At 42.8% G+C, this 14,665-nt stretch overlaps 1 protein-coding gene and 1 long non-coding RNA gene across 4 annotated transcripts; one reads left to right on the top strand and one right to left on the bottom strand.

Moving 5' to 3' along the window:
* Window positions 1–6,293: 6,293 nt before the first annotated feature.
* Window positions 6,294–8,586, top strand: LOC112073885 (LITAF domain-containing protein-like). Its single transcript, XM_070440314.1, has 3 exons — window positions 6,294–6,445; window positions 6,639–6,770; window positions 7,846–8,586. The coding sequence occupies exons 1-3, from the start codon at window positions 6,345–6,347 to the stop codon at window positions 7,952–7,954; spliced, it is 342 nt and encodes a 113-aa protein (XP_070296415.1). The 5' UTR covers window positions 6,294–6,344; the 3' UTR covers window positions 7,955–8,586.
* Window positions 8,587–8,592: 6 nt separating this feature from the next.
* On the bottom strand, window positions 8,593–13,576 carry LOC112073886 (uncharacterized). Of its 3 annotated transcripts, none has more exons than XR_011476710.1 (4): window positions 13,542–13,576; window positions 12,018–12,112; window positions 11,454–11,736; window positions 8,593–11,318 (listed from the first exon to the last, which is right to left on the bottom strand). It is a non-coding gene; the product is annotated as an uncharacterized lncRNA (long non-coding RNA). The 3 variants fall into 3 exon arrangements; XR_011476711.1 differs by lacking the exon at window positions 13,542–13,576 and having other exon boundaries at window positions 8,593–9,760; window positions 9,971–11,318; window positions 12,018–12,201; XR_002894630.2 differs by lacking the exon at window positions 13,542–13,576 and having other exon boundaries at window positions 12,018–12,183.
* Between the last annotated feature and the right edge of the window lie 1,089 nt (window positions 13,577–14,665).

Genomic DNA, 14,665 nt, shown 5'->3' with positions numbered 1-14,665 from the left:
AGCCTTAGAAAGTTGGTTGCAATTTCAGTTTAATCCACCTGAAAGGACGGAACAAATAGTACAACAAATATTGTGGTTAAATTCAAATATACTAATTGATAAAAAAAACTCTATCAAGACACATTTAAAAAAGGTATAATTTTTGTGAATGATGTCATAAATAGGACTGGTGGGTTATGTCACACATGCAGCTAACACAGACATATGGAAATGTCTGCTCTACCACAAAATTACAACCAATTAATTGCAGAATTACCAAAATAGAAGAGGCAAGTGGAAGGGGAACAAAGTAAGGAACTTGTATGTCGGCCCTGTATTAAAGAACATAAATGGTTAAAGAAAGTGTGATAAATAAAAACATATACCAATTTCATTTAAGGACCAAAAAACTGACAGCGTGCCATTTAATTGCAAAATAGTTGGGAAGAGATTTTTGATGTACCCATTCCATGGCACATGGTTTATGAATTGATACGCAAAACACGCCGGATTCAAAACGTCACATTTTTCAATTTAAATTACTATACAAAATTCTTGCAACTAATAGAATGTTTATATACACTGCTCAAAAAAATAAAGGGAACACTTAAACAACACAATGTAACTCCAAGTCAATCACACTTCTGTGAAATCAAACTGTCCACTTAGGAAGGAGGAGCACTGCCAGAGCCCTGCAAAATGCCCTCCAGCAGGCCACAAATGTGCATGTGTCTGCTCAAACGGTCAGAAACAGACTCCATGAGGGTGGTATGAGGGCCCGACGTCCACAGGTGGGGGTTGTGCTTACAGCCCAACACCGTGCAGGACGTTGGCATTTGCCAGCGAACACCAAGATTGGCAAATTCGCCACTGGCGCCCTGTGCTCTTCACAGATGAAAGCAGGTTCACACTGAGCACATGAGCACATGTGGCAGACGTGACAGAGTCTGGAGACGCCGTGGAGAACGTTCTGCTGCCTGCAACATCCTCCAGCATGACCGGTTTGGCGGTGGGTCAGTCATGGTATGGGGTGCATTTCTTTGGGGGCCGCACAGCCCTCCATGTGCTCGCCAGAGGTAGCCTGACTGCCATTAGGTACCGAGATGAGATCCTCAGACCCCTTGTGAGACCACATGCTGACACAATGCACATTTGTGGCCTGCTGGAGGTCATTTTGCACGTCTCCTGATGTACTGGCCTGTCTCCTGGTAGCGCCTCCATGCTCTGGACACTACCTGACACAGACACAGCAAACCTTCTTGCCAAAGCTTGCATTGATGTGCCATCCTGGATGAGCTGCACTACCTGAGCCACTTGTGTGGATTGTAGACTCCGTCTCATGCTACCACTAGAGTGAGAGCACCCGCCAGCATTCAAAAGTGACCAAAACATCAGCCAGGAAGCATAGGAACTGAGAATGGTCTGTGGTCACCACCTGCAGAACCACTCCTTTATTGGGGGTGTCTTGCTAATTGCCTATAATTTCCACCTTTTGTCTATTCCATTTGCACAACAGCATGTGAAATTTATTGTCAATCAGTGTTGCTTCCTAAGTGGACAGTTTGATTTCACAGAAGTGTGATTGACTTGGAGTTACATTGTGTTGTTTAAGTGTTCCCTTTATTTTTTTTGAGCAGTGTCCATGCATACATACATACAATCATTGGCGCATAAAATATGCTGAGGGAGGATAATGTTTAATTAGATGATTGGGAAATGTACACATGACTTCTCAGGGTGGATAATGTTAATTAGAAGATTGGGAACATGTACACATGACTTCCTCAGGGTGGATAATGTTAATTAGATGATTGGGAACATGTACACATGACTTCCTCAGGGTGGATAATGTTAATTAGATGATTGGGAACATGTACACATGACTTCCTCAGGGTGGATAATGTTAATTAGATGAATTGGGAACATGTACACATGACTTCCTCAGGGTGGATAATGTTAATTAGACGATTGGGAACATGTACACATGACTTCCTCAGGGTGGATAATGTTAATTAGATGATTGGGAACATGTACACATGACTTCCTCAGGGTGGATAATGTTAATTAGATGATTGGGAACATGTACACATGACTTCCTCAGGGTGGATAATGTTAATTAGACGATTGGGAACATGTACACATGACTTCCTCAGGGTGGATCATGTTTAATTAGATGATTGGGAACATGTATATCACTAATATTATTAATAATATATACACAATGAGTAACAATAATTGGCTATATACACACTGAGTAACGATAACTTGGCTCTATATCACAAATGAGTACCGTTAACTTGGCTCTATACACAATGAGTAACGGTAACTTGGTATATACACAATGAGTAACATAACTTGGCTATATACACACTGAATAACGATAACTTGGCTCTATAACACTGATAGATACTGCTAATACAATGAGTACGATAACTTGGCTATATACAATGAGTACGATACTTGGCTATATACACAATGAGTAACGATAACTTGGCTATATACACAATGAGTAACAATAACTTGGCTATTACACCATAAGTACGTAACTTGGCTATATACACAATGAGTAACGATAACTTGGCTATATACACATAAGTAACGTTAACTTGGCTATATACACAACGAGTACCGTTACTTGGCTCTATACCACTGAGTAACTGATAACTTGGCTCTATACACACTGAGTAACGATAACTTGGCTATATACACACTGAGTAAGATAACTTGGCTATATCACATGAGTACGATAACTTGGCTATATACACAATAACGTAACATTACATGGCTCTATACACAATAAGTAACAGTAACTTGCTCTATAACAATAAGTAACGATAAACGTGGCTCTATACACAATGAGTAACGATAATTGGCTATATACACAATGAGTAACGATAACTTGGCTATATCACAATGAGTACGATAACTGGCTAATACACAATAAGTAACGTTAACTTGGCTATATACACAATGAGTACCGTTAACTTGGCTCTATACACAATGAGTACGAAAATTGGCTATATACACAATGAGTAACGATAACTTGGCTCTATACACAATAAGTAACGTTAACTTGGCTCTATACACAATGAGTAACGATAACTTGGCTCTATAACACACTGAAGTAACGATAACTTGGCTATATAAGCACATGAGTAACGATTAACTTGGCTATATACACATGAGTAATAATGGCTATATACACAATGAGTAACGATAACTTGGCTATATACACAATGAGTAACGATAACTTGGCTCTATACACACTGAGTAACGTTAACTTGCTATATACACAATGAGTAACGATAACTTGGCTTATAACACAATGAGTAACGATAACTTGGCTATATACCATGATAACGATAACTTGGCTCTATACACTGAGTAACGTAACTTGGTCTAATACACATAGTACGATAACTTGGCTATAAGACAATGAGTAACGATAACTTGGCTATATACACAATAAGTAACGTAACTTGGCTATATACACAATGAGTAACGTGAACTGGGCTTCTATACACAATGAGTAACGATAACTTGGCTATATACACAATGAGTAACGATAACTTGGCTTATACAATAGTAAACGTTAACTTGGCTCTATACACAATGAGTAACGATAACTTGGCTCTATACACACTGAGTACGATAACTTGGCTATATAGACAATGAGTAACGTAACTTGGCTATATACACAATGAGTAACGTAACTTGGCTATATACACACATGAGTAATGATAACTGCTATATACAAATGAGTAACGATACTGGCTATACACAATAAGTAACGTAACTTGGCTATATACACAATGAGTAACGTTAACTTGGCTCTATACACAATGAGTAACGATAACTTGGCTATTACACAATGAGCAACGATAACTTGGCTCTAATACACAATGTAACGTAACTTGGCTCTTACACAATGAGTAACGATAACTTGGCTCTATAACACACTGAGTAACGATAACTTGGCTATACTAGACAAAGAGTAACGTTAACTTGGCTATATACACAATGAGTATAACGTTAACTTGGCTATATACACAATGAGTAACGAAACTTGGCTATATAACAACAATGTAGAACGATAACTTGGCTATATACACACTGAGTAACGATAACTTGCTCTATACACGACTGAGTAACGTTAACTTGGCTTATATACACAAATGAGTAACGATAACTTGGCTCTATACACAATGAGTAACGATAACTTGGCTATATACAAATAAGTAACGTTAACTGGCTATATACACAATGAGTACGTTAACTTGGCTCTATACACAATGAAGTAACGATAATTGGCTATATACAACAATGAGTTACGATAATTGGATCTATACACAATAAGTACGTTAACTTGGCTCTATACACAATGAGTAAACGATACTTCTTGGCTCTATACACCTGAAGTAACGATACTTGGCTATATCAACAATGAGTAACGTTACTTGGCTCATATACACAATGAGTAACGATACTTGGCTATATACACACTGAGTAACGATAACTTGGCTATATACACACATGAGTAACGATAACTTGGCTCTATACACACTGAGTAATGTTAACTTGGCTACATACACAATGAGTAACGATACTTGGCTCATATAACACATGAGTAACGATAACGTGGCTATATACACAATAAGTAAGATAACTTGGCTATATACACAATATAACGTTATCTTGGCCTCTATAACAATGAGTAACGCTAACTTGGCTATATACACAATAGTAACGATAACTTGGCTATATAGACAGGGTACCAGTACTGAGTCCATGTGCAGGGTACGAGGTAATAACTTGGCTATATAGACAGTGTACCAGTACCGAGTCCAATGTGCAGGGGTACGAGGTAATAACTAGGCTGTATAGACAGGGTACCAGTACTGAGTCCATGTGTAGGGATACGAGGTAATAACTTGGCTATAACACGGGGTACCAGTACTGAGTCCATGTGCAGGGATACGAGGTAATAACTTGGCTATATACACGGGGTACCAGTACCGAGTCCATGTGCAGGGATACGAGGTAATAACTTGGCTATATACACAGTACCAGTTGAGTCCATGTGCAGGGATCGAGGTAATAACTTGGCTATATACACGGGGTACCAGTACTGAGTCCAATGTGCAGGGGTACGAGGTCATTGAGGTAGATATGTAGTGCATTTGGAAAGTATTCAGACCCATTGACTTTTTCCACATTTTGTTAAGTTACAGCCTTATTCTAAAGTGGATAAACAAATATGAAAAATCCTCATAAATTTCCTAGATTCTGGCCCTTTCTAGGGAGTTTTTCCTAGCCACTGTGCTTCTAAATCTTCATTGCTTGCTGTTTGGGGTTTTAGGCTGGGTTTCTGTACAGCACTTTGACATCAGCTGATGTAAAAAGGGCCTTTTTAAATACGTTTGATCGATTAAACACAATACCCCATAATGACAAAGCAAAGCAGGTTATAGTAATTTATAGCAATTAAAATATAAAAACAAATACCTTATTTACATAAGTATTCAGAACCTTTGCTATGAGACTCAGGTGCATCCTGTTTCTGTTGATCAAGTTTCTACACAACTTGATTGGATCCACCTGTGGTAAATTCAATTTTAGAATAAGGCTGTAATGTAACAAAATGTGGAAAAATGAAGGGGTCTGAATATTTCCAAATGCACTGTATAGTGGTGTAAAGTGACTAGGCAACAGGATAGATAAAGATGGTAGCAAGCAGCCAATGTGAAGAGTCTTAAACAGTTAGTGCAAGAAAACAGAGAAGGGCAGGGTACAGTAGACAACAGTAAGGCTGTTTGGTGGGAGACAAGGGCAGGGTACAGTAGACAACAGTATAGTGTTTTGGTGGGAGACAAGGGCAGGGTACAGTAGACAACAAGTATAGGCTTTTGGTGGAGACAAGGGCAGGGTACAGTAGATAACAGTATAGGCTGTTGTGGTGGGAGACAAGGGCGGGGCACATGTAGACACAGTATAGGCTGTTTGGTGGGAGACAAGGGCAAGGGCACAGTAGATAACAGTATAGGCTGTTTGGTGGGGACAAGGGCAGGGCACAGTAGAAACAGTATAGGCTGTTTGGTAGGATGGCGGGTCCGGCTACTAGACTCTGTTCACCATCCTGTGTTACTGAGTAGAAAGAAAGTCTGAGTACCTCCTTTTGGACCAGCAGAGCAGTAAGACTCTCCCTTACAGCAGAGTCAGTAAGTACTTTTATAAGAGATATGTGTCTGTTATTGAAAGTAATGATGAAAAATGTAAAGCTTATCAAAAAGAAGACTTTTATTTTGTAGTTGGAATGTTTTCTCTGTGGTTATCAGCATTTGTTGAGTGTTCCATTAGTATATTGTATGTCTTTCTGTGTATCTTCGTTAGTACCCACACTCCTTTTCCCTCTCAGGGAGGATGGCCAACGTCCAGGTGCCTGTTGGTATGTCCTACTGTACTTTGGGTTGAGTGAATCTCTTGTTAACTATAAAGGAAGTGAAACAGCCATGTGTTTTCAGTGGACAGATAGTTGGAAGAAGTAAATAATGGATGAGAATTAATGATTGAAGCCATGCTGTGAGGTACTGTAGGATGAATGAATAACACATTAATGCATTAGAGAATGAAACTATGAATGTCTAACCCCCCTCCTCCAGTGGCCATCGGTGCATTTGGGACAGTCCTGTCCAGATGACCTGTCCTTACTGTCACCAGACCGTGGTCACTCAGGTTGACTTCTCCTCTGGTGTCCTCACCTACCTCTTCTGTGGAGGAATCTTCTTCTGTGGGTACGTACAAGAGTGTGTGTGTGTGTGTGTGTGTTGTGTGTGTGTGTGTGTGTGTGTGTGTGTGTGTGTGGTGTGTGTGGTGTGTGTGTGTTGTGTGTGTGTGTGTGTGTGTGTGTGTGTGTGTTGTGTGTGTGTGTGTGGTGTGTGTGTGTGTGTGTGTGTGTGTGTGTGTGTGTGTGGTGTGTGGTGACCGCCTATCCTACTGTTAGTCAGTGGGTTATGGTCAGGCACCACAGGCTGAAATGACTTGCATCTATGTATACATTTTGAGATTTGTTGGTATTTTGATCCATTAATATGAGTATTTTCACAAACTAAACATACACATGTCAAACTTGATGAAAATGTATGTATTTGTTTATCATACCACCGTCATAAAAAATTAAATGAATCAATAATTTCAAAGCTCACTACATTAAATTACACATAATTTAAAAGCCCATTTCATAAAGAATGTTACAAACTGGACTATATTTTGTAACTTACTTTGATGAGATTGTGATTGGGTCTAATTAGGCTTTGGTAGTCTAATTTCAGAGTGCTTGTCTTTTAACTGCCATTTCCTGAAAGTCAGACTCTTCCCACAAGCCAACTCATTTCTCTCAGCTTCAGAATCATCTGCGTTCACCACATGTTGTGAGGTGATGCTTAGATATTTTCTCCAGACTTGCCCAGACGGAATCGTTGATATGTTGTTAATTGTTTATTCTAGATCACATTTTCGTAGGAAAAAATGCACCAAAAAAATTCATTTTTTTACCTACGACTTTAGTATTTTACAGATAGAAAGATGAAAAGTGTATTTAACCCACAAGCTGCTCTGGTCAAGTCCGGTTCTGGAGTGTCTTAACAAAATGAAACCAAAATATTCACGCTGACTTCATCCAGTGTCCAGATTGAAATGCATTTGTGTAAATATGCATATAGTGTATTTAATGAGATATTTGGAAATGTATTTTTATTTGTGTCTACATTTAACTGGTCAAAGTTGATTGTGATTAAGAGAGAAAAAAATCCCTTTTAGGCTTTAAGATGCATCTCCATACAATGTGTGACCGTTGTTTCTCCTCCTCAGGTTTGTTCTGGGTTGCTGCCTCATCCCTTTCTGTTTAGACCGGCTCAAAGACGCCAAGCACACGTGTCCCTCCTGCAAGAACATCCTGGGGGTTTATAAGCGCTTATAAGCACATAATAACCTGCAGGAGTCTCCCGTGTCTTTCGGGAAGCTCGCTACAACATTGTGTCTTGTCTTCTGAGACACGTTGTTCTTCCACAACAGTCTGCTGTTTCTCTCAGCTTCCACCCAGTAGAACTGCACAGCAGTTTGAAAGACAAATGAGTTTAACTTGTCATTTACAGTGTCCCATCCCRCCCTGTCCCTTGCTATGCAGTTAACTGTTGCCTTGGCAATGGAAAAAATGTATGACTTAATTAGTTTGACTCAATAGAACAATTTAACTGTCACAGAATGTTGTCATTGACAGTGTTCCATCCTGTCCCTTGTTATGAAGTTCACCGCTGCCTTGGCAACGGTAAAATATTTGTGCCATAGAAAACATAGAATGTGAATATTCATGATTTTGATGGTTGTGGAATGATCTGTAAGTTATATTAGTATAATTGTGTCAATGCAGCACTGTGAGTCTTTCTGATTGAGTACTGTACTGGTTTGTTAGGAAAAAACTGAGCCCTGAAAAATACAATCATTTCACAACCGCTAAAATATTTTGTTAATTTGTTGAAAAAACTCATTTTTATTATCAGCTGTTAGTTCATAGGCTGTTTATTTCTTTATAAATAAAATGTTAAAAAATTGGGGGGCTTGTGCAATAATATACATTTTTATTAATTAAATCATACATTCAACATCTGCTAGTTAGTAGCATCAAATGGCAACATTGAGAAGACAGACCAACCGTCTGAGCTGACGTGAACAGAAGCACAGTGACATTCTAATGACAGAATCATCCTACACTAGTGGAATTGGTGGTCATGACATTGAACAGCGTTTTGGCTCGCTAGATAAGTGTTGGAGATACTAACTCTGATAAAAACAAATGGCTGTCCCAGAAAGACGACATCACCAACACAAGACTTCTTTGTCATCTAATGAAATAGTTCATATTTGAACGGAAGACGAAGACAAAGGGCTCTATTCAATCCACACGGTGGAAGTTCAGCGTGACGGCGTGGTTGAAATGTAAAGGCCATGTTCCCGTAGCGTAGACGCTGCACATGTCGTCTCAATAGGAAATGACCTTTACATTTCAGCTATACAGACTGAATAGAGCCCTAAAAATACTTCTTTAAACAGCGTTCCAGCCACCAAGACAGAACAGACTTCATTCCAGCCACCAAGACAGAAAATGGTTCATTCCAACAGCATTCCAGCCACCAAGACAGAAGAGACTTCATTCCAGCCACCAAGACAGAAAATGGTTCATTCCAACAACATTCCAGCCACCAAGACAGAAGAGACTTCATTCCAGCCACCAAGACAGAAAATGGTTCATTCCAACAACATTCCAGCCACCAAGACAGAAGAGACTTCATTCCAGCCACCAAGACAGAATGGTTCATTCCAACAACGTTCCAGCCACCAAGACAGAACAGACTTCATTCCAGCCACCAAGACAGAACAGACTTAATTTTCAACAACATTCCAACCACCAAGACAGAACAGACTTAATTTCAACAACATTCCAACCACCAAGACAGAACAGACTTAATTTCAACAACATTCCAACCACCAAGACAGAACAACATACAAAGCGAATACACTTAAATAAAATGGTGTGCAGAACTTGTCAGAGCAGAAACATTGACGTGACTAAAGTGCTAGATTGTTTTATAGTCCTTTGATAGGTCCAGTATATCCTTGTATTCGGTGATATTTACAATATCTAAGGCACTACTTGACTCTAAATGTATACATTTTTGTTTCCCGTTTGAGAACTTTACATGGTGTTTTCCCCTGTCTGAGCCGAACGCTACTCGATGCTATGGAGTCAGTTATTCTGTGAAATCAGTGTAGAATGTACAGGAACGCGACGGCCAGAGTGGTGAGGAGAAGGAGGAGAAGGTGGAGGCCGAACGCTACTCGATGCTATGGAGTCAGTTAACTCAGTTATCTGTGAAATCAGTGTAGAATGTACAGGACAGCGACGGCCAGGGTGGTGAGGAGAAGGAGGAGGCCGAACGCGACTTGATGCTATGGAGTCAGTTATCTGTGAAATCAGTGTAGAATGTACAGGACAGCGACGGCCAGAGTGGGAAGAAGGAGGAGAAGGTGGAGGCCGAACGCGACTTGATGCTATGGAGTCAGTTATCTGTGAAATCAGTGTAGAATGTACAGGACAGCGACGGCCAGAGTGGTGAGGAGAAGGAGGAGAAGGTGGAGGCCGAACGCGACTTGATGCTATGGAGTCAGTTATCTGTGAAATCAGTGTAGAATGTACAGGACAGCGACGGCCAGAGTGGTGAGGAGAAGGTGGAGAAGGTGGAGGCCGAACGCTACTCGATGCTATGGAGTCAGTTAACTGTGAAATCAGTGTAGAATGTGCAGGACAGCGACGGCCAGAGTGGTGAGGAGAAGGAGGAGAAGGTGGAGGCCGAACGCGACTCGATGCTATGGAGTCAGTTATCTGTGAAATCATGTAGAATGTACAGGACAGCGACGGCCAGAGTGGTGAGGAGAAGGTGGAGGCCGAACGCTACTCGATGCTATGGAGTCAGTTATCTGTGAAATCAGTGTAGAATGTACAGGACAGCGACGGCCAGAGTGGTGAGGAGAAGGTGGAGGCCGAACGCTACTCGATGCTATGGAGTCAGTTAACTGTGTTATCAGTGTAGAATGTACAGGACAGCGACGGCCAGAGTGGTGAGGGAAGGAGGAGAAGGTGGAGGCCGAACGCTACTCGATGCTATGGAGTCAGTTATCTGTGAAATCAGTGTAGAATGTACAGGACAGCGACGGCCAGAGTGGTGAGGAGAAGGTGGAGCGCGAACGCTACTCGATGCTATGGAGTCAGTTATCTGTGAAATCAGTGTAGAATGTACAGGACAGCGACGGCCAGAGTGGTGAGGAGAAGGAGGAGAAGGTGGAGGCCGAACGCTACTCGATGCTATGGAGTCAGTTAACTGTGTTATCAGTGTAGAATGTACAGGACAGCGACGGCCAGAGTGGTGAGGAGAAGGAGGAGAAGGTGGAGGCCGAACGCTACTCGATGCTATGGAGTCAGTCATCTGTGAATCAGTGTAGAATGTACAGGACAGCGACGGCCAGAGTGGTGAGGAGAAGGTGGAGGCCGAACGCGACTTGATGCTATGGAGTCAGTTACTGTGTTATCTGTGAAATCAGTGTAGAATGTACAGGACAGCGACGGCCAGAGTGGTGAGGAGAAGGTGGAGGCCGAACGCGACTTGATGCTATGGAGTCAGTTAACTGTTTTACTGTGAAATCAGTGTAGAATGTACAGGACAGCGACGGCCAGAGTGGTGAGGAGAAGGAGGAGGCCAACGTTGGTCTGTTGATCGCTCCGCCGCTCGCTACACAGAAACAAACATACATTATAACTTTTTCACTGAATCATATTCACTCACTCACTCACTCACTCACTCTCACGAGAAATGAAAGAGAACCGGCTGATCTTTCATAGATAAAAAGGAACGGTCATGTTTTACCTGTAGTAGCAGCTCCTCCAGCCACGGTGGTGACTGCTCCAGCTCCTCTCAGCCACGGTGGGGACTGCCCCAGCTACCCCTGCACTGGTACTAGGAAGGTGGATGGTTCCCACACCAACCGGGGGTGGGGTCAATCTTGCCCCCTTAAGACCCAGCCCCAGATAGTCCAGATGGCCTGGAAACGGGTGCTGATCCAGGTCTGGACCACGCTCTGGTTCTCATAGCTCCTCAGCTCTGGCAGGTTAGAACCCAGCAGACCTTTGACCTGCCTCACATCCAGAGTCTGAGGAGGAGGGGATAACTAGATACAGTTGTAGAAAACCACACACCACACGAACGCGCAAGCACACATGCACACACACACACACACACACACACAGACAGACAGACAGACGTAGAAACGCACACAGACACACACACACAGATGTAGAAACACACACAGACGACACCAACAGATGTTAGAAACGCACACACACAGACAGACAGACAGACAGACGTAGAAACGCACACAGACACACACAAACAAACAGACAGACAGATGTAGAAACGCACACACATACACACCTGTATAACAGTAGGGTCCAGGCTGATGAAAGTGTCCATGTCCATACTGATGTTAGAAGTGGACAGACGCAGGACGTAGGCTGAGTCAGCACCACCTAGTGGACAGACAGAGAGTAGACTGAGTCAGCACCACCTAGTGGACAGACAGAGAGTAGACTGAGTCAGCACCACCTAGTGGACAGACAGAGAGTAGACTGAGTCAGCACCACCTAGTGGACAGACAGAGAGTAGACTGAGTCAGCACCCCCTAGTGGACAGACAGAGAGTAGACTGAGTCAGCACCACCTAGTGGACAGACAGAGAGTAGACTGAGTCAGCACCACCTAGTGGACAGACAGAGAGTAGACTGAGTCAGCACCACCTAGTGGACAGATAGAGAGTAGACTGAGTCAGCACCACCTAGTGGACAGACAGAGTAGACTGAGTCAGCACCACCTAGTGGACAGACAGAGAGTAGACTGAGTCAGCACCACCTAGTGGAACAGACAGAGAGTAGACTGAGTCAGCCACCACCTAGTGGACAGACAGAGAGTAGAACTGAGTCAGCACCACCCTAGTGGACAGACAGAGAGTAGACTGAGTCAGCACCACCTAGTGGACAGACAGAGAGTAGACTGAGTCAGCACCACCTAGTGGACAGACAAGAGTAGACTGAGTCAGCACCACCTAGTGGACAGACAGAGTAGACTGAGTCAGCACCACCTAGTGGACAGACAGAGAGTAGACTGAGTCAGCACCAACCTAGTGACAGACAGAGAGTAGACTGAGTCAGCACCACCTAGTGGACAGACAGAGTAGACTAGAGTCAGCACCCACCTAGTGGACAGACAGAGTAGACTGAGTCAGCACCACCTAGTGGACAGACAGAGTAGACTGAGTCAGCACCACCTAGTGGACAGACAGAGTAGACTGAGTCAGCACCCCCAGTGGACAGACAGAGAGTAGACTGAGTCAGCACCACCTAGTGGACAGACAGAGTAGGACTGAGTCAGCACCACCTAGTGGACAGACAGAGAGTAGACTGAGTCAGCACCCCCTAGTGGACAGACAGAGAGTAGACTGAGTCAGCACCCCTAGTGGACAGACAGAGAGTAGACTGAGTCAGCACCACCTAGTGGACAGACAGAGTAGACTGAGTCAGCACCACCTAGTGGACAGACAGAGAGTAGACTGAGTCAGCACCCCTAGTGGACAGACAGAGAGTAGACTGAGTCAGCACCACCTAGTGGACAGACAGAGTAGACTGAGTCAGCACCACCTAGTGGACAGACAGAGAGTAGACTGAGTCAGCACCACCTAGTGGACAGACAGAGAGTAGACTGAGTCAGCACCACCTAGTGGACAGACAGAGAGTAGACTGAGTCGCACCACCTAGTGGACAGACAGAGTAGACTGAGTCAGCAGCCCACCTAGTGGACAGACAGAAGAGTAGACTGAGTCAGCACCCCCTAGTGGACAGACGGAAGCAAGGGAAAGAACAGCAATATGGATGGAGGGAATCAGAGAAGAGAGACATAGACGTACTTAAGTATGGCTGTGTTAGTAGTAGGGTAGTAGAGGTATGTATTTATGTAAGCCATTTTGCCACAACTTTGGAAGTATGCTTGGGGTCATTGTCCATTTGGAAGGCCCATTTGCGAGCAAGCTTTAACTTCCTGACTGATGTCTTGAGAATGTTGCTTCAATATATCCACATAATGTTTCATTCTCATCATGCCATCTATTTTGTGAAGTGCACCAGTCCCATCTGCAGCAAAGCACCCCCACAACATGATGCTGCCACCCCCGTGCTTCACGGTTGGATGGTGTTCTTCGGCTTGCAAGCTTCCCCCTTTTTCCTCCAACATAACGATGGTCATTATGGCCAAACAGTTCTATTTTTGTTTCATCAGACCAGAGGACATTTCTCCAAAAAGTACGATCTTTGTCCCCATGTGCAGTTGCAAACCGTAGTCTGGGTTTTTATGGCATTTTGGACCAGTGGCTTCTTCCTTGCTGACGCGCCTTTCAGGTTATGTCGATATAGGACTCGTTTTACTGTAGATATAGATACTTTTGTACCTGTTTCCTCCAGTATCTTCACAAGGTCCTTTTGCTGCTGTTCTGGGATTGATTCGCACCAAAGTACGTTCATCTCTAGAGACAGAATGCGTTTCCTTCCTGAGCGGTATGACGGCTGCGTGGTCCCATGGTGTTTATACTTGCGTACTATTGTTTTGTACAGATGAACGTGGTACCTTCAGGCGTTTGGAAATTGCTCCCAAGGATGACCAGACTTGTGGGAGGTCTACAATTTTTTTTCTGAGGTCTTGGCTGATTTTTTTCATTTTCCCATGATGTCAAGCAAAGAGAAACTGAGTTTGAAGGTAGGCCTTGAATACATCCAACAGGTACACCTCCAATTGACTCAAATCATGTCAATTAGCCTATCAGAAGCTTCTAAAGCCATGACATAATTTTCTGGAATTTTCCAAGCTGTTTAAAGGCACAGTCAAGTTAGTGTATGTAAACTTCTGACCCACTGGAATTGTGATACAGTGAATTATAAGTGAAATAACTGTTCTGAAAACAATTGTTGGAAAATTACTTGTGTCATGCACAAAGTAGATGTCCTAAACCGACTTGCCAAAACTATAGTTTGTTAACAA

This window comes from Salvelinus sp. IW2-2015, unplaced genomic scaffold (genome assembly GCF_002910315.2).
Source record: "Salvelinus sp. IW2-2015 unplaced genomic scaffold, ASM291031v2 Un_scaffold2408, whole genome shotgun sequence".
Lineage (NCBI taxonomy): Eukaryota > Metazoa > Chordata > Actinopteri > Salmoniformes > Salmonidae > Salvelinus > Salvelinus sp. IW2-2015.
The sequence above is the reverse complement of the archived record's forward strand: the minus strand, read 5'-3'. Positions and strand labels throughout refer to the sequence as shown.